The sequence below is a fragment of the Nerophis ophidion genome, linkage group LG24 (assembly GCF_033978795.1).
Source record: "Nerophis ophidion isolate RoL-2023_Sa linkage group LG24, RoL_Noph_v1.0, whole genome shotgun sequence".
Lineage (NCBI taxonomy): Eukaryota > Metazoa > Chordata > Actinopteri > Syngnathiformes > Syngnathidae > Nerophis > Nerophis ophidion.
Window position 1 is genome coordinate 38854523 of NC_084634.1, and position 27533 is coordinate 38882055.

General features: G+C 42.5%; 1 protein-coding gene across 2 annotated transcripts in view; it reads right to left on the bottom strand.

The window, feature by feature from the left end:
• The window catches only part of LOC133542570 (serine/threonine-protein phosphatase 2A 56 kDa regulatory subunit alpha isoform-like), a 91191-nt gene that overhangs the window by 21382 nt on the left and 42276 nt on the right, over nucleotides 1-27533 (bottom strand). For both annotated transcript variants that reach the window (XM_061886835.1, XM_061886834.1), the window contains exons 2-4: nucleotides 26398-26594; nucleotides 9495-9596; nucleotides 9236-9328 (exon numbers count right to left, since the gene is read on the bottom strand). In XM_061886835.1, the coding sequence (XP_061742819.1) occupies nucleotides 9236-9328; nucleotides 9495-9596; nucleotides 26398-26594 (392 nt within the window). The remainder of the gene's footprint in view (nucleotides 1-9235; nucleotides 9329-9494; nucleotides 9597-26397; nucleotides 26595-27533) is intronic.

Sequence of the window (27533 nt, forward strand, 5' to 3'; positions counted from 1 at the left end):
AGGCAGCATGAAGCAGGGCTTTTATTGTGAAGATAGGAAATGTGAGTTTTGACGGAAGGGACGGCGCGAAAGTCTGTTGAAATAAAAAGTGTTTCTCGCCTTCCTCTCTGTCATTTTTTCATAATAATGAACTGGCAGCAGCCAGCGTCATCTCACAAGACTTTCGGGTGCCATGAATGTCAATCAAGCAAGCTACGGAATTTGCCGCCAATGTTTTTCTTGATAAGTGTATGGAAGCTGGATGAATTAGATGCCAAAAACCAACCACTTTCATGTGGTATTGTACAGAAAGGACAACTTTTTTTCTCCTCCATTTGAAAATGTGGGCGTTAGACGAAGGGGTTGGGGAAAGGGAAGTCTGGGTTTCCCTGCTTAGGCTGTTGCCCCCGCGACCCGACCTCGGATAAGCGGAAGAAGATGGATGGATGGATGGATCATCATTACTGTCTGATTCCAATCAATGCAAGTCATCAGAATCAGGTAATACACCAACTTATATTCTTGTCTTCGTGAAAGAAAGACATCTATATGTGTTACACATGCTTGTATTATCATTAAACACATTTAACTTGTTTACAAAAATGTCTCTTTCATAAATAAATAAATATAAATGATATATATAAATGAGGTAGATCCCCTCAAGTCGGTCAATTGAAAAGTAGCTCGCCTGCAGAAAAAGTGTGGGCACCCCTGTCCTAGACTAATTGCCTTACTGGGCTGTTGAACTTAGTCTGTCCTGTTTGTTGTCCGCGCCCCATTTACCCAGGGACCCGCTCAGCTTTATGGCGCTTTGTGTGCATTTTATAGACGTTAGTTGGGACTCACTAACCCCACACACAACCTCCCATCTCATGCCTGGATGTAGTTTAACGTCATACCCAGGACCATGAAGATTAATGATCACTAATTTTTAGGTCTATTTTTTAATGCCTGGCTGGCGATGGGCTGACACACCCTCTACAATCCACTGGTAGCTCGCGATCGACGTAATGGGCACTCCTGGCCTAGGGGATGTAGCATCATGAACCAAGCGCTACATCTCATATCCTAAAACGAGTGGTATGTGTGCGTTGCGCATTAACGCATTGAAGACCCACGTCACAACAATTAGAGCCACCTATAATGAGTCATAACTCACAAGCACTTTTTAGGTCACGCTCGGGAAGATGGCCCTTAACTGCCTGTTTGCATGTCATCGGCACCTCAGCGACAGTTTGAATATAAGCTCGCACACGGCAATGTGTCATCACGCGACCTCTAAGGATCCTTTGGTGTTAAAGGGGAACATTATCACCAAACCTACGCAAGCGTCAATATATACCTTGATGGTGCAGAAAAAAAGACCATGTATTTTTTTAACCGATTTCCGAACTCTAAATGGGTGAATTTTGGCGAGTTAAACGCCTTTCTGTTTATCGGTCTTGTAGCGATGACGTCAGAACGTGACGTCACCGAGGTAACATAGCCGCCATTTTCACATTACAAACACCGGGTCTCAGCTCTGTTATTTTCCGTTTTTTCGACTATTTTTTGGAACCTTGGAGACATCATGCCTCGTCGGTGTGTTGTCGGAGGGTGTAACAACACTAACAGGGAGGGATTCAAGTTGCACCACTGGCAAGAAATCTGCCGACAGACCCCCATTGAATGTACCAGAGTGTCTTCACATTTTACCGGCGATGCTAAGACAGACATGGCACAAAGATGTACGGATAACCTGCAGATGCATTTCCAACGATAAAGTCAACAAAATCACAAAGGTGAGTTTTGTTGATGTTATTGACTTATGTGCTAATCAGACATATTTGGTCGCGGCGTGACTGCCAGCTAATCAATGCTAACATGCTACGCTAATCGATGCTAACATGCTATTTACGCTAGCTGTATGTACATTTGAAACTAGATACCCACATTTAGTGCGAACCAAACACTTACCAATCGACGGATTTAAGTTGCTCCAGTGTCACAAGATGCGAAAGTCCTGATCGTTTGGACCGCACATTTTACCGGCGATGCTAATAAGGCAGCCATGCTATGTGCCACTTCATTAGGTACACCCATGCTATGGCCGAATAGCGTCAATAGCTATTCGCTCAATAGCTTCAGTTTCTTCTTCAATTTCTTTTTCGATATCTGCCTCCATACTCCGACCATCTGTTTCAATACATGCGTAATCTGTTGAATAGCTTAAGCCGCTGAAATCCAAGTCTGAATCCGAGCTAATGTCGCTTTATCTTGCTGTGCTATTCGCCATTGTTTGTTTACATTGGCAGCACTGTGTGACATCACAGGGAAATGGACAGTCGCATCGCAATTAGCGAAAAACAAGCAGTTTAAAGCTTTTTTAAGGGATATTCCGGGGGATGTAAAATTTTGAAAAAAACTTCGAAAAATAAAACAAGCCACTGGGAACTGATTTTTATTGTTTTTAACCCTTTTAAAATTGTGATAATGTTCCCCTTTAAGTAATGCCAAAGCTAATAGGGCAGGGATATTTAAATAAATTGTTTTGAGGGCCATATTTCCAGAAACCTAAGGACCAGTGGGCGGCACTTCTGCCTTCACGAGGAGTCTTGATGTGTATATTCCGGAGAACCAGCTTCCTCTACAGTAAACATTTGATTTTGGTTTACTTATTTTATCAGAGTTACAGGAGCACTCTGTTACTCTTAAAAGGACCTTATGCAAAAATGTGAGGTTTTTTTTAACTGATCTTGCAGGCCAAGATAACAAGATAACTTCCGCAGGGACTTAGTATGCAGCTCATTTTTATTTGACAGTTATTGAGCCCAAATGATGAAAAAGAGAGGACCGAAAATGGAATTGAGGAACACCACAATTATAACTAAAGACTTTAAACAAATGACTGCATCTAGGGCTGGGCGATATATATTGATATACGTGATACATTGCAGGATTGTCCCTGTGCAAAATAGAAAATGACGATATCGTGATATTTGAGAATAAGTTCTCACACAGTTGCTTTTAGCTGCTGGCATTACACTGCATGCGTTTCCCACTCTTTCTTGTCTCTCCTTCTCACACAGAAATAAAACAAGCGCACCTTCTCTCACATTGTCATGTGTGCCATGTCATACGCTCCCGCAGAGCAGAGAGGAAGCGACATGGTAATGTTAGCTGTGATGCTAACGGTGAGGTGCGGGTGGTAATACGAGAGAGAGAGAAGGTGTGAATCTGGTAACAAATGAAGGACGAATTAATTCCCAAGAAAAACAGCACGGGGTCCATCGTCTGGCCGTGATTTAGCTTCAAGCAGGAATATGTTCAACATTTATGCAGCAAAAGCGTTGCTACAAAAAGTATCAACCCTGCTAATGTAGCATCATTTGAAAAGTCACCCGCTAGAGAATAATGAGTGCTTGAAACTCTGCATGTCAACATCTCCGGCCGGTGCCACACCAACAAAATTCCGAAGCAACCATTTCCACATCAACACCGTATGGAAAAAAAAAAGTCAACAACAGAAGGAGATAACTTCCGCAGGGACCTAGTATGCAGCTCATTTTTATTTGACAGTTATTGAAATATCTTGTCTGACATCATGCACAAAAGCACACTTTATTTGTTTTAAACTATTGTAGTGGCGTTCTGTACAAAAAGTACACTTTAATTGAGTGTTGTTTTGATAAGTCATCTTAGTGACATCATGCACAAAAGTGCACTAATAGCTTGTTTTAAAATGTCTCTGACAATCTTGCACTTTCTGTTTTGAAATGACATGAATGTTTGTGCCACTGCTTAATAACTGTTTCATAAATACACTTTTAGTTGTGGTTTCCCTCTCTGCATGAAAGTTTAAAAATAGCATATATCAATGCAGTATGAAGAAGAATGTTTGAATGTAGACACATAGAATCATCATACTGCTGTGATTATATGCATCAAGTGTTCATTCAAGGCTAAGGCAACATATCCAGATATATATTGTGTATCGTGACAGATATTAATAAAAGGCCATATCGCCCAGCACAAACTGCATCGGAAGTAAAACAACATTAACACCATGGTCACATGAATTACATTGAGAAAAAAATGCTAAACTGCCAAAAAGGAGAGGACTTATAAGGGTGCCTTGAGGAACGTTATATTAATCCTGACTTTCAATCAATCATCCATCCATCCATTTTCTACCGCTTATTCCCTTTCGGGGTTGTGGGGGGCGCTGGCGCCTATCTCAGCTACAATCGGGTGGAAGGCGGGGTACACCCTGGACAAGTCGCCACCTCATCGCAGGGCCAACACAGATAGACAACATTCACACTCACATTCATTCACACACTAGGGCCAATTTTAGTGTTGCCAATCAACCTATCCCCAGGTGCATGTCTTTGGAAGTGGGAGGAAGCCGGAGTACCCGGAGTGAACCCACGCATTCACGGGGAGAACATGCAAACTCCACACAGAAAGATCCCGAGCCTGGATTTGAACCCAGGACTGCAGGACCTTCGTATTGTGAGGCAGACGCACTAACCCCTCTGCCACCGTGAAGCCCCTTTCAATCAATCAATCAATGTTTATTTATATAGCCCTAAATCACAAGTGTCTCAAAGGGCTGCATAAACCACAACGACATCCTCGGTCGAGCCCACATAAGGGCAAGGAAAAACTCCCCCCAGTGGTACGTCGGTGACAATGACTATGGACACCAGTGTTCTGTGTTTGCTCGGAAGTTTGAAATGTCAATGCAATGATCTTCTTATGTGTTTACAGTGGTCCAACTTCCTCTTTATAACAGGAGCACTGTGGTGTTTTTATAAATTTGCTGCAAAAATATTTGTCTCTCAGGTTTTGAACTGGATTGGGGGGACAATGTGGTGTCCTTCCCGGTGCGAATTTGGCCCCAAGTCGCCTGTTGAATAGCGGTGTGCTCGAGTAATCAATATTTGATCAAAGGATCTTTACTTGTGTGACTTTTAGGCAGAGGTGCCGGTACCCCTGCAGTGAATATATAGTATTTGTACGCCAGGACTTATAATGCTCCCTCTCAATCCCCAACTTCACAATTGGCACCCAAACATCCATACCATCAATTTGCACCCAACCGCAGCCCTCTCATCCTAAGGAGCCAAACAACAGGCAGCTATTTAAAGCTCCCCCACGACACACTCACATCATGGAAAATCAGTCCCGGCACCTCTGATGCAGCCAAGCCAACATTCCAGGCCATTTGATTCATGGGAGTAGCTGCTTTGGAGTGAGGGACGCACGCTGACAAGACAGAGGTCGTTTCTTAATATTCAGACTCGTGTATGCTTTTGTCTAACGTTACTGGCCAGGAGACACTACTTTTTGTCGTAACATGTTGTGCTGAAACGTCCCATAACTACGAGCGTCATGTTGGAGTGCAGGGATGTGAGCAAAATTGGGGAGGAAAAAAAAAAAAAATTATTCACACAAAGTGCTGACATGCAAAAACCCCGGAAAAAAAAATAAAGTTTCGGTATTGGGTGCATTTCTATAATATATTTAACCTTTACATTTATTCTCACATACCAATCTCTTTTGGCTGTCTTTTTGACACTTGCATGTCCTATGTAATGTTCCACAGAACGTATAGTCAATAATTTACTAAAATTATTATCGTTGAAAATAGAGATGTTCGATATTATCGGACATCTCTATTTTCAATAAATGCTTTAAATGTAATATCTGAAAATATCGCTATCAAAACCTAAAATGTATGACTTTTTAAAACGCCGCTGTATGGAGTGGTACACGGACATAGGAAGAAGTACAGAGCAGTTGCGTCTCCCAGTCATACTTGCCAACCCTCCCCATTTTCCCTGGAGACTCCACAATTTCAGTGCCCCTCCAGAAAATCTCCCGTAGCAACCATTTTCCCCGATTTCCACCCCCCCAAAAAAATTGGGGATGCATGCCTTAAAGACACTGCCTTTGCATGCTGGCTCATTCACATAATATCTACGACTTGGTCAACAGCCATACAGGTCACATTGAGGGTGGCCGTACAAACAACTTTAACACTCTTACAAATATGCGCCACACTGTGAACCCACACCAAACAAGAATAAAAAAACACATTTCAGGAGAACATCCGCACCGTAACAACATAAACAGAACAGAACAAATACCCAGAACACCTTGCAGCACTAAATCTTCCGGGACACTGCAATATACACCCCCCCAACCACGCCCACCTCAACCTCTTCATGCTCACTCAGGGAGAGCATATCCCAAATTCCAAGTTGCTGTTTTGAGGGATATTAAAAAAAATAATGCACTTTGTGACTTCAATAATAAATATGGCAGTGCCATGTTGGCATTTTTTTCCATAACTTAAATGGGATGTACTTGTATAGCGCTTTTCTACCTTCAAGGTACTCAAAGCGCTTTGACACTACTTCCACATTCACACACACATTCACACACTGATGGAGGGAGCTGCCATGCAAGTCGCTAACCAGCACCCATCAGGGGCAAGGGTGAAGTGTCTTGCTGAGGACACAACGGATGTGACGAGGTTGGTGCTAGGTGGGGATTGAACCAGAGACCCTCGGGTTGCGCACGGCCACTCTCCCGTTGCGCACGGCCACTCTACCACTGCGCCACGCCGTCCCTACTTGAGCTGATTTATTTTGGAAAACCTTGTTACATAGTTTAATGCATCCAGCAGGGCATCACAACTAAATGAGGCATAATAATGTGTTCATTGCACGACTGCATATATCGGTATCAGTTGATATCGGAATGGGTAATTAAGAGTTGGAAAATATCGGATATCGTCAAAAAAGCCATTATCGGACATCTCTAGTTGAAAATGTAATGTACGATTCTATAACATGAATGCAAAGTATTTAGAACACGTTTTCGATTTGGCAGCTTTATCCTTTAGCCACGCCCCCCCCGGTAAAATACTCAATGTTGTGACCTCCGTTTACAATCAGTCATGTCAAAAAGATACCTTCTGCCTCCATCCATTTTCTAACGCTTGTCCCTCTTGGGGTCAAGAGGGGTGCTGGAGCCTATCTCAGCTGCATTCGGACGGAAGGCGGTGTACACCCTGGACAAGTGGCCACCTCATCACAGGGCCAACACAGATAGACAGACAACATTCACACACTAGGGACCATTTAGTGTTGCCAATCAACCTATCCCCAGGTGCATGTCTTTGGAGGTGGGAGGGGCCTATCCCCAGGTGCATGTCTTTGGAGGTGGGAGGGGCCTATCCCCAGGTGCATGTCTTTGGAGGTGGGAGAGGCCTATCCCCAGGTGCATGTCTTTGGAGGTGGGAGGGGCCTATCCCCAGGTGCATGTCTTTGGAGGTGGGAGGGGCCTATCCCCAGGTGCATGTCTTTGGAGGTGGGAGGGGCCTATCCCGAGGTGCATGTCTTTGGAGGTGGGAGGAGGCCGGAGTGCCCGGAGGACAAAATGCAAACTCACAGGGAAAACATGCATACTCAGCACAGAAAGATCCCGAACCCGGGATTGAACCCAGGACTACTCAGGACCTTCGTATTGTGAGGCACATGCACTAACCCCCTGTTCCAACGTGCTGCCCACCTTTTCCCTTAAACTAATAAACACTCTGTATGACAACTGGTCTGGTACTAACAGTTTTTGGATTGTGATCACCTAAATATGATTAGCAGCAAAGTTAGGCGGACTATATTGTTAAACCCGAAAAGAGGACACATATATGCGTGCCAAGGCCAGGACTCGGTGAAAATTTGCCAATGATACTTGAACTTCCTTTATAAATAATATATTTATTTGAATAAAGCATTTTTTCTCCTCTGTTGACAGCAGTGTTGCCGGTAGGAATTTTCAAAATGGGGTCCCAGGGACCCCATCAAGTCATAAAAATGGGGTCCCACGGTACTTTTTTGGGGACCCACTTTTTTGTAAGCGTTTTGAAAACAAATGATATGCATTCTCCTGTTGTATCTCACATTATATATTGTGTTTCGGAAAAAGGTTGTCGTAAACGTTACTTCGTTCAATAAAATAAATAATAATAGAAAAAGAAGACAAATGTGTATACTTATGCAAATGTATTCAGTTCTAAATATTCATTCACTTTCTTCTTTCCTTCATAGATCTAAACTTTACCACTGCTGGTATTTATTTCCATATCTGTATTTAATAAGTGGTAGGTGTATTTATTTCTGTATAAAAGTGTAAAAAGTGTTTTGCTTGGGTCATGAAATGATGATAATAGTGTGCCAGGGCAAACATAAATTTTATATTTAACACTTAAATCTCTGGAGTTTACATCAACTTCACATCTAATCCTCATTTCAAAATTTTTTAGTTTTTTTTATGTTGTTTTTTGTTGGTTTTTTTCATCCCTTTTTGTCAAACAAAACTGTGTTTTTTATGGAAAACACACATAACAGCTCAAATCTTCCACCCAAATTTTTTTTCAAAGTGGAATATTTGATGTGATGTGGGTTGTAGGGGTTGCAGGGGGATGTATATTGTAGTGTCCTGGAAGAGTTAGTGCTGCAAGGGGTTCTGGGTATTTGTTATGTTGTGTTTATGTTGTGTTACGGTGCGGATGTTCTCCCCAAATGTGTTTGTCATTCTTGTTTGGTGTGAGTTCACCATGTGGCGCATATTTGTAACAGTTGTTTATACGGCCACCCTCATTGTGGCCTGTATGGCTGTTGACCAAGTGTGCCTTGATTAACGATCAATCCACTGCCTTGCTCTCTCACGCACTCTGCCCCTCCCTCAAAATTTCTGCTGCGTGCACACACCTTCACAATTTGATATGTTTTTAACCCCTTAAAAGGCCGAACATTTGAGGCATTTAAGAAACCCCGCCCAGACAGTCCCGCAAAAGAGGACATATCCGGGGAAAAGAGGACGTATGGTCAGTCTCAGCAAAGTGGACAGCCATTAGCATTGTGGCTCGGAGAGAGAAGGGAGGCCAGTAAGTAAAGATAACTAGGTGGTTATCTTACTAGCAAGCTTGTTTCGCGACTCCTGATCGTCTTGCCGTTCTGCAACAGCAAGTATGTAAGCGTTCAACAGCATTTGTTTGAATCGTATTCTTGACATTGCATTTAAAAAAAACGCCGAAGTGATATTTTGACATGAAAATGATCGTTTAAAAATACGGATAACTGCGTTTTCGCAGATATTCACATGCCTGAAAGAGGGATCGTATGTAGATATAACAATTCTATCCATAATGCTTGCTCTGTGGTTTACAGTCACACATTATTGCTGAGCCTTTGCAAACACTGACCTGAAGTACAAACTTCTGATCAATGTAGCGCTTTGCAATGCTGGGCTGGAAGTCTGGATTCTCAAGAAAGCGCAGAAGGAACTCGTAGACAAGCTGAAAAGTAGTAGGGGGGAAAAAACATTTGACATTATTTAAAGTTACAGCGAGACAATTGACTCCTCGGTGGCTAAGAGTCAGAAATGTATCACAATGATGCACCGCAGTCCCCTGAGATGCAGCCGAATGCAGGAATAGAGAAGAAACAAACTTAGATCCTTACTTGGATATGAGGCCATGAAGCTTCTAGAGTGGGTTCATCCTCCTCTGGGTCAAAATCTGGGTTGTCACTCGGTGCAAGTGTACGGAAAATGTTAGTGGTGATCTGTGGAATAGAATCACACTGTCATTTTTTATATATATATATATATATATATATATATATATATATATATATACACACACAGCAGAGTTTTATATAGTGACAATTAACAAAAAAGAGCAAGGCGTTAATTTTGATCTGCCATTAAGTAATGTAATTAATCTATGTTTTAAACTCACCTAAAAATGCTGAGAAAAGCCCTTATCTCGAGTTATTTTCATTTAAATGGGACATATGAACAATATAGTCTTTTCTGACTCATAAATGTTGTTACAATGCTTGATACTTGTGTTAAATAATGCCAAAGCATAAAATCATAAGGGACATGCATCTTGGCATGGACTTGCAACACATTTTGGATGTACAGTACTTTTTTGGACATTAGGCCAAGCGCTCACCCAATGTGGAGAACCCACCCCCCGTTTTTCACCAAATACAACCTCAGAAAACACTAATACAGATGTGTAACATCCATCCATCCATCCATCCATCCATCCATCTTCTTTCGCTTATCCGAGGTCGGGTCGCGGGGGCAACAGCCTAAGCAGGGAAACGCAGACTTCCCTCTCCCCAGCCACTTCGTCTAGCTCTTCCCGGGGGATCCCGAGGCGTTCCCAGGCCAGCCGGGAGACATAGTCTTCCCAACGTGTCCTGGGTCTTCCCCGTGGCCTCCTACCGGTTGGACGTGCCCTAAACACCTCCTTAGGGAGGCGTTCGGGTGGTATCCTGACCAGATGCCCGAACCACCTCATCTGGCTCCTCTCGATGTGGAGGAGCAGCGGCTTTACTTTGAGTTCCTCCCGGATGGCAGAGCTTCTCACCCTATCTCTAAGGGAGAGACCCGGAAACTCATTTCGGCCGCTTGTACCCGTGATCTTATCCTTTCGGTCATGACCCAAAGCTCATGACCATAGGTGAGGATGGGAACGTAGATCGACCGGTAAATTGAGAGCTTTGCCTTCCGGCTCAGCTCCTTCTTCACCACAACGGATCGGTACAACGTCCGCATTACTGAAGACGCCGCACCGATCCGCCTGTCGATCTCACGATCCACTCTTCCCCCACTCGTGAACAAGACTCCTAGGTACTTGAACTCCTCCACTTGGGGCAGGGTCTCCTCCCCAACCTGGAGATGGCATTCCACCCTTTTCCGGGCGAGAACCATGGACTCGGACTTGGAGGTGCTGATTCTCATTCCGGTCGCTTCACACTCGGCTGCGAACCGATCCAGCGGGAGCTGAAGATCCCGGTCAGATGAAGCCATCAGGACCACATCATCTGCAAAAAGCAGAGATCTAATCCTGCGGTTACCAAACCGGAACCCCTCAACGCCTTGACTGCGCCTAGAAATTCTGTCCATAAAAGTGTGTAACATGCAGTAACATAAATACTGGTAAAAGCAACTTTTTTCATGCAGGTCTGAATGGATCAGATAATGTGCAGGCGTGACAAATGTTGTGGCCGGGTGAATCTATGTTTATAAAGTTTATTTTCGACCAAATCCGGAAAAACAAATTGCGGTGACTACTCAAAGATATACAGTACAGGCCAAAAGTTTGGACACACCTTCTCATTCATCAAGCCATAGAATCCTAAATAACACTGCACCAGCGCCACTTAAGCACTTTGTCTAGTTTACATCTGCTGTGACACCTAGAAACACACAAACCTCCACCAGGAGGCAGTGTAGCGTACCCAGATGTAAAACATATTTTGCACAATCAGCCCTTTCATAGAAAGCCATAAAGGAATGGAAAAACCTCACAACAAACTTGAAAAGTCTAACAGATGACTCTTCATTCACAATTGAAGTTAAAAAGCAATCAAAGCTGCTCACACGGTCACTAAGGTGGCCAATATGTTTGTAAATTTTTGTTGTAAATTGTGAGGTGTGTGTGTGTTAAAATCATGGTTGTTTTTACAAATGATGACAGATGTGAATAAGAGCATGTATTGTCTCTGTGTGATGATGTAAATGTGGTTGTATTGTATATTAAGTATGTGTCCATGAAAGGGCATTTGATGACTTTTATTAATTAGATTACATGCTATGGTATGATTTTATTGTCATTATTTTATTGCATGATTTTTGAATCCCTTTAATTTATTTAGCCAGGGACTGCAGATGGAAATTAGCTATTTAGCTATAATTATGCATAGAACATATCTGTCTTTGAGATTAATGTTTCTGTGCATTGTCCCTTCAAATAAAGCCTAAACTAAACAAAGCGTTTTCTTTATTTTCATGACCAGTTACATTGTAGATTGTCACTGAAGGCATCACATCTATGGATGAACACACTTGGAGTTATGTACTTGACAGAAAAAGGTGAAATAAGTTTTGGATTCTCGTTTCTTCAAAATAGCCACCCTTTTTGCTCTGATTACTGCTTTGCACACTCTTAGCATTCTCTCCATGAGCTTCAAGAGGTAGTCACCTGAAATGATTTTCACTTCACAGGTGTCATAGTTTTCATGCCTTCAGCGACAATCTACAATGTAAATAGTCATGAAAATAAAGAAAATGCATTGAAATGAGAAGGTTTCACCAAACTTTTGGCCCGTACTGTATATACAAACAGTGGATATTTTCAAAAGATAAATTATAATACTTTTGAAGAGGGTGGAGCCTGGTTTCATTTGCAATCTGGGAACGCCTCCAGAAACAAACATCTTGTAGACAGGTTATATTTAATACATACTATCTAAGACCAATTATTCTTTGTGGTAGGTGTACAACTAATTAGAGTCGTGTCTGAAGGGAGTATGGCCAACTCGGTTTCAGGATATCTCCTAATGATTGGTCAACAGGCACTCAAGAGACTACAGGACGCCATGACTACTACCAGCTCTGAGCTGATGCTATGTTTTTGCGATGCTTCCTCGTTACTTTTTCGACGAGTAAAAACGCTGTGTTGTGCAGCATGGGACTGCTCCACCTTTCAATGCACTAAATTAGTCTGATTCCTCAAAAAGTTTGGCTTTAAAGATGCATCCTACAATCCATGGAAACACTAACGAGATCATGTTTGGCTTTCGAGAAACCGAACTAACACTTATATTATGCGATTGGAAACCAGATCTCTCAAGTCGGTATGTGCTGCCCGAGGGGACCTTTGTATCGCGCATGCAAAAGTCTCAATGTGCAGGATATTAACCGGGAGCAGATCTTATTTATTCTGCAACAACTGGAATGAAGAGGAAACTGTTTATTTGCTTCATAAATATGTTACATTTTGAAGTGCATCGATGGGAGAGGAAAAAAGAAACAAGTTTACGGTGTTTAAGAAGGGAGCTAAGGAAATACAAAATACGAATGAGATGAAAGAGAATTAATCATGTACTGTATATTACAATCCAATCCAATCCACTTTATTTATATAGCACATTTAAACAACAATAACGTTTCCAAAGTGCTGCACAGCCATGTTAAAAACAATATTATGCTCCACCAATGATTGAATAAAACAAAAAATGAATAAAAATAAAACCAATAAAAACAATATAAAAACAAATATGATTAAAAACTATTTTAAAGGGTAAAATCAATTAAAACAGTAAAATAAAAATAAAAGTGTATAAAAAACACAGAGGACAACAGAGGACAGAGGACCACACAACTCACGTAGTGTTAAAAGCCAAAGAATAAAAGTGGGTCTTAAGACGAGACTTAAAACACTCCACTGTGGAAGCAGTTTGATCATGGAGGGGCAGAGTGTTCCAGAGCTTAGGGCCGACCACAGAGAAGGCCCTGTCTCCCCTGGTCTTAAGTCTGGTCTTGGGCACCACGAGCTGGAGCTGGCTTTCGGACCTCAGAGCGCGCGCAGGAATGTAAATTTGGATAAGGTCCGAGATATACTGAGGTGCCAGTCCATGTAAAGATTTAAAAACAAACAGCAATGTTTTAAAATCAATTCTAAAATGAACAGAGAGCCAGTGCAAACTCTGAAGAATTGGGGTTATATGCTGGTGTTTCCTGGCCCCTGTTAAAAGACCTGCAGCTGCGTTCTGGACTAACTGCAACCGGGAGATAGCTTTTTGGCTAATGCCAGCATAAAGTATCTTGCAGTAGTCCAGGCCACTTGGAATAAAAGCATGCACGACTTGTTCAAAAAGGTTAAAAGATAAAAACGGTTTTACCTATACTAAAAGACGAAGGTGATAAAAACACGATTTTAAAACGCCATTGACTTGTTTGTCTAGTTTAAAATGGCTGTCTATAGTGAAGCCAAGGCTGGTGACTTTGGGACACACATCATTTTGCAATGGTCCCAAGTCAGTGAGGGCCGGACCAAAAACTAAAATTTCCGTTTTTCCCTCATTCATTATTAAAAAAATCTGGGCTAACCAAGCCTTGATGTCACATAGACAGTTAAGAATTTGTGCATTTGCATTTTTGGACTCAGAACCGGTTTTGCAATTATTCTGTATTGCGCACAATTGGCAAGCTTGTCCAGAACAATAGCAAACATTATCTGGAACAGTTTCGGCCTGAGCACGAATGGTCTCTTCCTTTGAATTTAAACATTCTTCCATCAATTCACAGAGCCTCTAGAATTCGTTTTCATTATTTCCCGTCTGAAAATTCCTTCGAACTCTTGCATCCGCTCCAAGGCCTATTTGGTAGTAGTGTCATGTGCGTGGCGAAATCTCAGATCATTTCAACAGTTTCGGCGTGGGCACGGATGGTCCGTTCTTTCCAATTTAAAACTTCTTCCATCAATCCACAGAGCCTTTAGAATGAACTCAGAGACATTCGTTTTTATTATTCTCCGTCTGAAAACTCCTTCGAACTCTTGCATTTGCTCCGAGGCCTTCTTGGTAATAGAGTCATGTTCGGGGCGAAATCTAAGATCATTGAACATCAACGTAGCCATTAGACACGTAATATTTGTAATATGTGCCAACATTACAGCGGACGTCAGGAACAAAAAGAGCAACTTGTAAGGAGCTGCAGATGCCTTGTTTTATGTGTGATGTCATAGGTCAGTTGGAAAATCAATACAATAATCTGCGTTAAAAAGAAATTAAGCGACCCCAAGTTTACGGGAGGCACACTGCCTATGACCAATAGTCACATCGGAGAGTGTACACAATGTGTGAAAATAACCAAAAAAAAACTAACATTCAGACTAATTTAGTCCAAGGAAACAATGACAGCCAGACCATGTCCACTTCAGGGTGAGACTGACCATCGTTTTACACACACCCAACAAGTCAAGCATAAGAAGGTGGCGAGGAAATTCATAGATACATACAGAGACAGTGAAGGAACGCACTAAATATGACAGTAATTAATCGCGAGTAACACGATAATATGACGCTTTTAAGTCCACACACTGCTGACATGGCACAACCTGTCTAGACAAGACATAAGATCAGCCTCCATGTTCTAATCCTCTTGAGTGCACATTGGGTTCCACAGACATCAAAATACAAACAGTATGATGCAGAAGGATGTGTTTTTACATTACTGGACCCTTCAGGCTCACATGCCTACCTGTACAGTGACTAAATCATAGAGCATTACTATTGCGACTAAGGTTTTACAACTTATGTATAAAATACTATACGGTCAAGCCCCATCCTATCTTGCTGATTGTATTGTACCATATGTCCCGGCAAGAAATCTGTGTTCTAAGAACTCCGGCTTAATAGTGATCCCCCCCCCCCCCCCCCACCACCACCACCACCAAAAGATTACAGGCCACAGAGCGTTTTCTATTGGGGCTCCAGTACTCTGGAACAGTTAGAGATGCTACCTCAGTAGAAGCATTTAAGTCCCATCTTCAAACTCATTTGTATACGCTAGCCTTTAAATAGACCCCACTTTTAGACCAGTTGATCTGCCGTCTCTTTTTTGCTCTGTGTGGAGAGGTTATTTGTTTACCACATATGCTGATCGAGCTGTTCAAAGTCAGAACTTTGGGTGGACCACTCATCTGTGCATCAGTTGGGGACATCTCTGTGCTGCTGACCTGTCTCCACTCAAGATGATCCACTGCTGGCCCCACTATGGACTGGACTCTCACACTATTATGTTGGATCCACTATGGACTGGACTCTCACACTATTATGTTAGATCCATTATGGACTGGACTCTCACACTATTATGTTGGATCCACTATTGACTACACTCTCACACTATTATGTTAGATCAACTATGGACTGGACTCTCACACTATTATGTTAGATCCATTATGGACTGGACTCTCACACTATTATGTTGGATCCACTATTGACTACACTCTCACACTATTATGTTAGATCCACTATGGACTGGACTCTCACACTATTATGTTAGATCCACTATGGACTGGACTCTCACACTATTATGGTAGATCCACTATGGACTGGACTCTCACACTATTATGTTAGATCCACTATGGACTGGACTCTCACACTATTATGGTAGATCCACTATGGACTGGAGTCTCACACTATTATGTTAGATCCACTATGGACGGGACTCTCACACTATTATGTTAGATCCACTATGGACTGGACTCTCACACTATTATGTTAGATCCACTATGGACTGGACTCTCACACTATTGACTAGTTCCAATATGGACTGGACTCACACATTATTATGTTGGCTCCACTATGGACTGGACTCTCACACTATTATGTTAGATCCACTATGGACTGGACTCTCACACTATTATGTTGGATTCCCTATGGACTGCACTCACACTATTATGTTAGATCCACTACGGACTGGACTCTCACACTATTATCTAGATCCACTATGGACTGGACTCTCACACTATTATGTTGGATTCCCTATGGACTGCACTCACACTATTATGTTAGATCCACTACGGACTGGACTCTCACACTATTAGCTAGATCCACTATGGACTGGACTCTCACACTATTATCTAGATCCACTATGGACTGGACTGTATCACTATGAACAAGATCCACTATGGACTGGACTCTCACTATTATGTTAGATCCACTATGGACTGGACTTTCACACTATTATGTTAGATCCACTATGGACTGGACTCACACTATTAACTAGATCCACTACGGACTGGACTGTCACACTATTAACAAGATCCACTATGGACTGGACTCTCACACTATTAACTAAATCCACTATGGACTGGACTCTCACACTATTAACTAGATCCACTATGGACAGGACTCTCACACTATTATGTTAGATCCACTATGGACTGGACTTTCAAACTATTATGTCAGATCCACTATGGACTGGACTTTCACACTATTATGCCAGATCCACTACGGACTGGACTCTCACACTATTAACTAGATCCACTCGACTTCCATTGCACCGTTCGCCCAGGGGTGGGGTCCCCCACATCTGCGGTGCCCTCCAAGGTTTCTCATTGTATCCCATTGGGTTGATTTTTTCCTTGCCCTGATGTGGGATTTGAACCGAGGATGTCATTGTGGCTTGTGCAGCCCTTTGAGACACTTGTGATTAAAGGCTTTAAAAAATAAACTTTGATTTATTGATTGAATGAATTTTCCTTGTTATTTAGCAGCTTGAAGGCCAACTGAAATGAGATGTTCTTATTTAAACGGGGATAGCAGCTCCATTCTATGTGTCATACTTGATCATTTCGCGATATTGCCATATTTTTGCTGAAAGGATTTAGTAGAGAACATCCACGATAAAGTTCACAACTTTCGGTACTAAGAGAAAAGCCCTGCCTGTACAGGAAGTCGCAGACGATGACGTCACATGTTTGATGGCTCCTCACATATTCACATTGTTTTTAATGGGAGCCTCCAACAAAAAGAGCTATTCGGACAGAGAAACGACAATTTCCCCATTAATATGAGCGAGGATGAAAGATTTGTGTTTGAGGACATTGATAACGACGGACTAGAAAAAAATAAAAAAAAGTTAAATAAAAAAAAAAACAAACACGATTGCATTGGGACGATTCCGATGTTTTTAGACACATTTACTAGTATAATTCTGGGAAATCCCTTATCTTTCTATTGTGCTGCTAGTGTTTTAGTGAGTTTAACAGTACCTGATAGTCGGAGGGGTGCGTCCATGGCCGGGTGTTGACGGCAGCTTTATGGACGGCACAAGTTCAGCTGATCTCCGGTAAGAAGCGACTTTTTAACCACAATTTTCTCACCGAAACCTGCTGGTTGACATTCGGTCGGGATCCATGTCCGCTCTGATCCATAGTAAAGTTTCACCTCCGTGAATTTTAAACAAGGAATTACCGTGTGTTTGTGTGGCTAAAGGCTAAAGCTTCCCCACTCCGTCTTTCTACTTTGACTTCTCCAATATTAATTGAACAAATTGCAAAAGATTCAGCAACACAGATGTCCAAAATACTTTTAGCTGTGTGTGTGTGTGCAGCGCTCATATTCCTAACAGCCCGTGACATCATCATTACGCGACGTTTTCAAGAAAAAACTCCCGGGAAATTTAAAATTGCAATTTAGTAAACTAAAAAGGCCGTACTGGCATGTGTTGCAATGTTAATATTTCACTGTCATGATCCGTAGTCTGGATCATGTTTACTTTAGTTATTTTCTGTTAGTTTGGATTCCCTTTGTTGTTTGTGTACCTTTGCGAGTTAGTTTGGTCACCATGGTAACGTATTAATTTCACCTGCTGCGGGTTCCAGACGCACACCTGTTTTTGTTAATTGCTTTCTTACTTAAGCCTGCCTTGTCCCGTCAGTCGGTCTCGGTCCCTTGTTTGCGGTATGCAACTATTTCGTTGGTATTTACTAAATTTCTTGTTACCTGATCCTGTGCTGGTGTTAGCATTAGCTTCTGTGCTTTCGCCAGGCGTTTCTTTTCGTCTGTTTTTTTACTAGTGTTTTTGTTATTAAATCATTCTTACCTTTACGTTGTTGTCCGGAGTGTCTGTTTGCGTTGGAGGAACGATCCCGCATTAAAATGCGACCCACAGGTGACATTTACCATTGATATATAAACTATCAGACTGCGTGGTGGCTAGTAGTGGCTTTCAGAAGGCCTTTAAACTCCACTCTAAACATCAGCTTTGCTGATGCCGTTTTTGCTTTGCTGGAGGTGTGCGGTGTTGTCCTGACATCTACTTGAACACATGCTGGTATCAGCCATCCATCCATCCATCTTCTTCCGCTTATCCGAGGTCGGGTCGCGGGGGCAACAGCCTAAGCAGGGAAACCCAGACTTCCCTTTCCCCAGCCACTTCGTCTAGCTCTTCCCGGGGGATCCCGAGGCGTTCCCAGGCCAGCCGGGAGACATAGTCTTCCCAACGTGTCCTGGGTCTTCCCCGTGGCCTCCTACCGGTTGGACGTGCCCTAAACACCTCCCTAGGGAGGCGTTCGGGTGGCATCCTGACCAGATGCCCGAACCACCTCATCTGGCTCCTCTCGATGTGAAGGAGCAGCGGCTTTACTTTGAGTTCCTCCCGGATGACAGAGCTTCTCACCCTATCTCTAAGGGAGAGACTTGCCACTCGGCGGAGGAAACTCAATTTGGCTGCTTGTACCCGTGATCTTATCCTTTCGGTCATGACCCAAAGCTCATGACCATAGGTGAGGATGGAAACGTAGATCGACCGGTAAATTGAGAGCTTTGCCTTCCGGCTCAGCTCCTTCTTCACCACAACGGATCGGTACAACGTCCACATTACTGAAGACGCCGCACCGATCCGCCTGTCGATCTCACCATCCACTCTTCCCTCACTCGTGAACAAGACTCCTAGGTATGGTATCAGCCATAGTAAAAGGAAATGGGGGAGGAAGGAGGTCAGTAATGTTGATAAGTTTTAAATGTTGAGACTCCCTGGGATTTACAGGTGGTGGTTTGAAAGGGTCCTAGGAAAATTCAGTGGGTTCTCAGTAGAGCTGGGCGATATATCGAATATACTGGATATATTGCGGGTGTGTCTCTGTGTGATATAGAAAATGACTATCTGGTGATATTGGAGTATACCAGTGGTTCTCAAACTTTTTATGTCATCCCCCACTTTGGACAGGGGGGAGTTTTCAAGCCCCACCTGCCCCCATCGCCACAACAGAACGCTAATGCCAAGCTTAACATTTTCAAATTTATTGAACATCAAGTAACATTCAAGTCAGGGTTTCCCCACACATTCATTTATTTGTGGCGGCTCGCCACGAAAGAATTACGGCCGCCACAAATAAAAAAAATACAAAAAAATTGGGCTTTTGACTCGCTTGACCGCTCATAAAAGCAATGGGACTCTGTCTGTGAATGGAGCTTGTAGTTACAAAAGACTCCGGCTTATTAGTGATTCCTAGAGCCCAAAAAAAGTCTGCGGGCTATAGAGCGTTTTCCGTTCGGGCTCCAGTACTCTGGAATGCCCTCCCGGTAACAGTTCGAGATGCTACCTCAGTAGAAGCATTTAAGTCTCACCTTAAAACTCATCTGTACACTCTAGCCTTTAAATAGACATCCTTTTTAGACCAGTTGATCTGCCGCTTCTTTTCTTTCTCCTATGTCCCCCCCTCCCTTGTGTGAGGAGGTCCGGTCCGATGACAATGGATGAAGTACTGGCTGTCCAGAGTCGAGACCCAGGATGGACCGCTCGCCTGTATCGATTGGGGACATCTCTACGCTGCTGATCCGCCTCCGCTTGGAATGGTTTCCTGTGGACGGGACTCTCGCTGCTGTCTTGGATCCGCTTGAACTGAACTCTCGCGGCTGTGTTGGAGCCACTATGGATTGAACTTTCACAGTATCATGTTAGACCCGCTCGACATCCATTGCTTTCGGTCCCCTAGAGGGGGGGGGTTGCCCACATCTGAGGTCCTCTCCAAGGTTTCTCATAGTCAGCATTGTCACTGGCGTCCCACTGGATGTGAATTCTCCCTGCCCACTGGGTGTGAGTTTTCCTTGCCCTTTTGTGGGTTCTTCCGAGGATGTTGTAGTCGTAATGATTTGTGCAGTCCTTTGAGACATTTGTGATTTGGGGCTATATAAATAAACATTGATTGATTGATTGATATTATATAAATATGTAAATATGATATAAATATGTATATAAATATGTACATAAAGTGTTGTAATTATATTCCAACTCCGCGTTCTTCTTGGTCATTTCCGCCGCAAGAATAGAATAATAAAAACAATTTTGAAGTGAAATTCCCTCCCGTTCCTCGCGCCCCACCTGTCATGTCTCTATTCCCTACAGGTGGGGCCCGCCCCCCACTTTGAGAAATGCTGGAGTATACGTTCTCACGCTGCGGGCATTACACTACAGGCTCTTCTCACTTTTCTCTTTTGTCTCTCCTTCTCCCAGAGACGTAAAACAAGCGCACCTTCTAACGTACGTCACATACGTGCAACGTCATACGCCCTCGCGGAGCAGAGAGGTAGCGATAGGCAACGTTAGAGGTAGAGCGGTAACGTTAGCTGTGGTGCTAACGGTGCGGTGCGAGTGGTAATACGAGAGAGAGAAGGTGCAAATCTGGTAACAAATGAAGGAAGAATTAATTCCCGAGAAAAAAAGCAGGCGGTGGTTTGGCTTCAAGCGGAAATATGTCGGACAGATATATGCAAGATGTCAAGTGCGGCAAAAGCATTGCTACAAAAAGTAGCGCCACTGCTAATTTGTAGCATCCTTTGAAAAGTCACCGGCTAAAGAATGAAGAGTGCTTGAAACTCTGCATGTCAACATCTCTGTTCGGTGCCATTCGGCAACCATTTCCACATCTACAGCGTATGAAACAAATAGTCAAGAACAGAAGGAGATAACGTCCGCAGGAACCTACCACACAGCGAAGGACATACACTATTTGATTTCCTATTATGCAGCTCATTTTTATTTGACACCTATGGAAATATCTTGTGTGACATCATGCACTTTTACATATTGCACATGAATGGGTAAATAATAGAACAAAATAACTATATTATCACCCATATTGCACTCCAAGAAACAAGCAAATCAGTTATCTGTCCAAATGCCATTAATAATTTAGAAAAATAAGAATTAAAGAACTACTGTATTTCATTAAATAGCCGCAGGACATATAGTATGCGCCTGCCTTGAATTACTGCCGGATCAAACTCGCTTTGCAAAATAATTAGCGCATGCTAAGTTTTACCGACTGGTCAAACTCGTGACGTCACGAGTGACACTTCCCCTGTCATCATTTTAGAAATGGAGGAGGCAGATTTCAATACCGTTAATTTGAAATCGCATCAAGGGAAGAAGATTAAGAGTTATTCAGTAGGATTTAAGGTCCAAGCTTACATCACACTCAATTTTTTACTGCATGCCTTTGGTAAGTGCCGGAGTGAGAAGAGGTTTTAAAATAATTAGCGCATGTCATATTTTTTATTTTATTTATTTATTTATTTTTTATTTTATTTATCCTCCGTGTCAGCATCAACTCCACTCGTCTCAGTCAACTTTGGAGATTGTTAGGCCCGCTTGGCTTGCTCGTTGTTTTAGCGCGCTAGTTAGCTTAGCATGCTAGTTAGCTTAGCTTGTTAGCCGCTAACAAAGATAAATGATAAATGGGTTGTACTTTTATAGCGCTTTTCTACCTTCAAGGTACTCAAAGGGCTTTGACACTACTTCCACATTCACACACACATTCACACACACATTCACACACTGATGGAGGGAGCTGCCATGCAAGGCGCCAACCAGCACCCATCAGGAGCAAGGGTGAAGTGTCTTGGTACTAGGTGGGAATTGAACCAGGGACGCTCGGGTTGCGCACGGCCACTCTCCCCACTGCGCCACGCCGTCCCACGGATTTGATCAACAAATCGCTTAGTTAAGATCAAGTGTGAGTGTAAAGTTTTGTGATTGTGTGAAAATGTGCGAAAGAACCATAGCTAAGTATGAGGAGGAACTTTGTTGTGTGAAAATGTGCGAAAGAACCATAGCAGAGTACGAGGAGGAACTTTCTCCTTTTTGGGGGCGGTTTAGCTCGGTTGGTAGAGTGGCCGTGCTAGCAACTTGAGGGTTGCAGGTTCGATTCCCGCTTCCGCCATCCTAGTCACTGCCGTTGTGTCCTTGGGCAAGACACTTTACCCACCTGCTCCCGGTGCCACCCACACTGGTTTGAATGTAACTTAGATATTGGGTTTCACTATGTAAAGCGCTTTGAGTCACTAGAGAAAAAGCGCTATATAAATATAAATCACTTCACTTACTTTTACCGCATGCCTTTGGTAAGTGCCGGAGTGAGAAGAGGTTTTAAAATAATTAGCGCATGCTTACTTTTACCGCATGCCTTTGTTAAGCGCAGGAGTGAGAAGAGGTTTTAAATTAATAAGCTCCCCGGCGGAAATTCAAGGAAATACGGTATGTGGATTTTCTTTAGTTTTTAATAACAATTACATCAGCGGCGAGCAATTTTACTGATAGTCCTTTAACAGAACATATCTATTTTGTTAAGTGTCAATATTTTTCACAATTGCTAATTAAATTGAATGAAAATTGCTTGTTGGTCTGCGAAATGTGTTCAGGCTTGTCACTCGACGCGGTCTCTCACACGTGTGCATGCAGGGAGCACGTGCACACACACAAAAGCAGTCCAAGGGAAGCAATTATCAATTTGCGCTCTTGTTGTTTGAAGAATATACATTCAATGTTAGCTATCCAGACCTTAGCGAACAACACACAACGCTAATGCGTATGTGCACCTGTTACATACAGGCGGAGTTATGACATACCGTGCTGAAAGTCGTAAGAGGGCGGCATTCAATGGCACTTAGGAAAGTTGGCATCCACGTAAAGGTTGCAAACAGCCCCCTTTTAGTGAGAACTAGGGCTGGGCAATTTTTTAATATTTCTATATTTTTAGGCCATGTCACGATACACCATATACATGTGGATATTTTGCCTTAGCCTTGAATGAACACTTAATATATACAATGACAGCAGTATGATGATTCTATGTGTCTACATCAGTGGTTCTTAACCTGGGTTCTATGGAACCCAAAGGGTTCGGTGAGTCGGGCTCAGGGGTTCGGCGGAGGTCAAAACACACCCGACTCATCATGTAAATAAAAACTTTCTCCCTATCGTCGTATTACGGATACAGCAACAGCAGAAGTATTTTGTTGTGAGTTTATGCACTGTGTTGGTTTTGTTCTTTGAACAAGGTGATGTTCATGCACGGTTCATTTTGTGCACCAGTAAAAAAACACGGTAACACTTTAATTTGGGGAACATATTCACCATTAATTAGTTGCTTATTAACGTGCAAAATTAGTAACATATTGGCTCTTAACTAGTCATTATAAGTACGTATTAATGCCTTATTCGGCATGGCCTTATTATAACCCTAACTCTCTAACCCAGGGGTCGGGAACCTTTTTGGCTGAGAGAGCCAAGAAGCCAAATAATTTAAAATGTATTTCCGTAAGAGCCATATAATATTTTTTTTAACACTGAACACAACAAAACGCGTGCATTTTTAAGAAAGACCAACATTTCTAGAGAGGTCTCCTATTCTTTGTAATAACATTGTTATTCTGAAGCTAACTGTTGAGGGGGCGTGGCCTGCGGGCCTGCAGCGAAGCAGGGTGTTGCCAGGACAGGCCTCGAATTCAGCGACAGGTGCGTAGATGGCCCACCTGGGCCTTTTTATCTGATCACCTGTCGCTATGTTATAAGCAGCAGCCAGGAGGAGAGACTGGGTTGGGGCTGGAAATACTCCCATCCCCCTCCCACCCATTTTCTGCCGCTTATTCCCGTTCGGGGTCGCGGGGGGCGCTGGCGCCTATCTCAGCTACAATCGGGCGGAAGGCGGGGTACACCCTGGACAAGTCGCCACCTCATCGCAGGGCCAACACAGATAGACAGACAACATTCACACTCACATTCACACACTAGGGCCAATTTCAGTGTTGCCAATCAACCTATCCCCAGGTGCATGTCTTTGGAAGTGGGAGGAAGCCGGAGTACCCGGAGGGAACCCACGCATTCACGGGGAGAACATGCAAACTCCACACAGAAAGATCCCGAGCCTGGATTTGAACCCAGGACTGCAGCACCTTCGTATTGTGAGGCAGACGCACTAACCCCTCTGCCACCGTGAAGCCCGCTGGAAAAACTATTGCTGGAAAACAACTGAGAGACTTATTGAAAAATAAAACAATATTGTAACCCTGAAACTGGCTCTCATGTCAGTGCTTGGTGGTCTGAAGAACCCTCTGGAGGGCAAGCCCCACACTAACCAATAATAAATAAATGACTTCTTACCAACCAACTTCTTGAACATAAAAATGCATGACAGTATTTTATATTTTGAACGTTATTTTTAACACTGTGATTACAAGGGGAATCATTCATTATTTATCGTGTTAAGCAATGTCAGCTCAGATTTATCCGAGAGCCAGATGCAGTCATCAAAAGAGCCACATCTGGCTCGCGAGCCATAGGTTCCCTACCCCTGGTCCAACCCTAACCAAATAACTCTAAATTAAGTCTTTGTTACTGAGAATTAGGGCTGCAACAACTAATCGATTAAATCGATTAAAATCGATTATAAAAATAGTGAGCGATTAATTTAGTAATCGATTTGTTGGATCTATGCTATGCGCATGCGCAGAGGCTACTTTTTTTATTTATCTAAAATATATATATATATATATATATATATTTTTTTTTTATTTTTTTTTAAATAAACCTTTATCTACATACTGCAACATTTACAAACAGCTGAGAAACAATAATCAAAAAGGGTATGGTGCCACTATGCTGTTTTTTAATAAAATACTGGAAAAGATAGAAATGTAGTTGGTCTCTTTTACTCGATAATTAATCGATTAATCAAAGCAATAATTGACATATTATTCGATTATCAAATTAGTTGTTAGTTGCAGCCCTACTTAGAATATGTTCCCCTGGCGTCCAAAAAACTCTAAATTAAGTCTTTGTTACTTAGAATATGTTCCCAATACTAAAGTGTTACCAAAAACATATACTGTATTTTTCGGACTATAAGTCGCTCCGGAGTATAAGTCGCACCCACGGCCAAACTAAGAAAAAAACCTCGAATTATAGTCCAAAAAATACATTAACTCTGTCTTGAATTTGAAAAAAACATTTAAATTGTCTTTTTCACTAAAGAAGGGTTCGGTGAATGCGTACATATAAAAAGTGCAACATTAAACAGTTTCAAGTCAACTCATCATGCTTAATTTATCACAGCATTTGGGAAGCCTGTGTTGATTTTTATTATGTAAATGTTTTATTGTTATCAACATGTGATAGCAGGGACCCTGCCATTCAAAGCTTTTCTGTCCGTAAAACACACACACACTAAGCAAAATGAACTAACTGGCCTTCACCTCAAGCCAAAACTGCTAGCGAGCTGAGCTGCAGTTTAAGTTTCTAGAAGGTCAACAGGCTCATAGTGATGTTAGTAGTAGTTGACTGGGAGGTTTTTATAATCATTTGGGAAGAGTACGCTGCCAAATGCTCACCTGCTAAACACCTATCTGCTCGACGCTGAAGCATTTACTACATGCGCTCTGAATACGCACTTCTGATTGGCTGTTACCGCTATATATGTAACCAATCAGATGGTTGTGTGGGTGGGACAATGCTGGGTGCTGACACAGAGGCAGAAGAAGCAAAGCAGCTTGTTAAGACTTTAGCTTAGAGAAGGTGCGTTCGGTACACCCCCGTACTGAAACGGTTCAATACAAATACACGTACAGTTACACCCCTAGTGAGAACGTAGACTCCAATATCACCATATAATCATTTTTTATATACTCGATATATCAAATATATTCCATATATCGCCCAGCCCTAATACCTAGCAACATCATCATATTTGTAAAGGCCAAACGCTGAACGTATCCTCACCATGTTGGTGATCTCAGGGTACGCAGACTCCACCAGGACACCTCTGTTGGTGGACACATAGTCCACCAGCTCATTCAGTGTGGCCCTCTTGATCTCCTTGCTCTTCATCTCCGTCACCGAGTCAATGAAGTCAAAGAGCATGCAGCACTGCCGGAGCTTCTGATTGAAAAGTTCCTGTTGCTCGGTGGAGGGTGCATCTGGAATCACAAAAGGGAAAATAAAGAAATGTTGGTTACTTCGCACTACAGCAGAAGGTTATTTCCCCAGGTTTTACCCAGGGAAAAAAGAAAATAATTTGTAAATAATGTAACTGATGTCCATGAGTGTACGTCACTTTTCGCTTGCGAGGTGTGCGCACCAGAGCGAGCGGCTGCACTGACTGATGCTATCCTGAATATGTTGCTAACTGACATGAGGCTACTATCAATGGTGGAGGATGAAGGTTTTAGACAAATGATTCACGCCCTCAACCCTGGTTACACTCTTCCCGCGAGGAACCATTTTACCAAACTGATGGAGAGGAAGTACGAGCGGACATTCCATGCTGTGTAGACTGACATAAAAGCCACCCAGAGCAAAATTGCTCTCACTATTGATGTGTGGACAAGTGTAGCCTACCTTGGCAATACATGCCACTACATTGGAGATGAATGGAACATGAAGTCAATCGGCCTTACGACCATGCCACCAGAGAAAAGACATTCAGTATCCAACATTGCAGAATGGTTGGAATAGGTAATAGCCAGGTTTGAAATTCCCATATGCAAAATTATTGCTATTGTGCATCACTTTATAAAAAAAAATAAAACATTGTAACACTTGCCTTGTTTTATTTGGCAAGTCGAAAGGACATGGTGCCAGTATGCTGTTGTTTTTTTTTTTAAATAAAGTATTGGAAATTATAGAAATGTAGTTTGTCTGTTTTATCCGATTATTAATCGAAGTAATAATCGACAGATTAATCGATTATCAAATTAATCGTTAGTTGCAACCCTAGCTAGTACATCAATTAATTAGCAATTATCAGAAATTACTTGGTCTTGTCGAGAGACTGACCTATCTGGGTTTTTGTCGATTAAACGCAGCTGAATTTTTCAACGCTAGAATAGAATAGAATGGACTTTATTGTCATCACA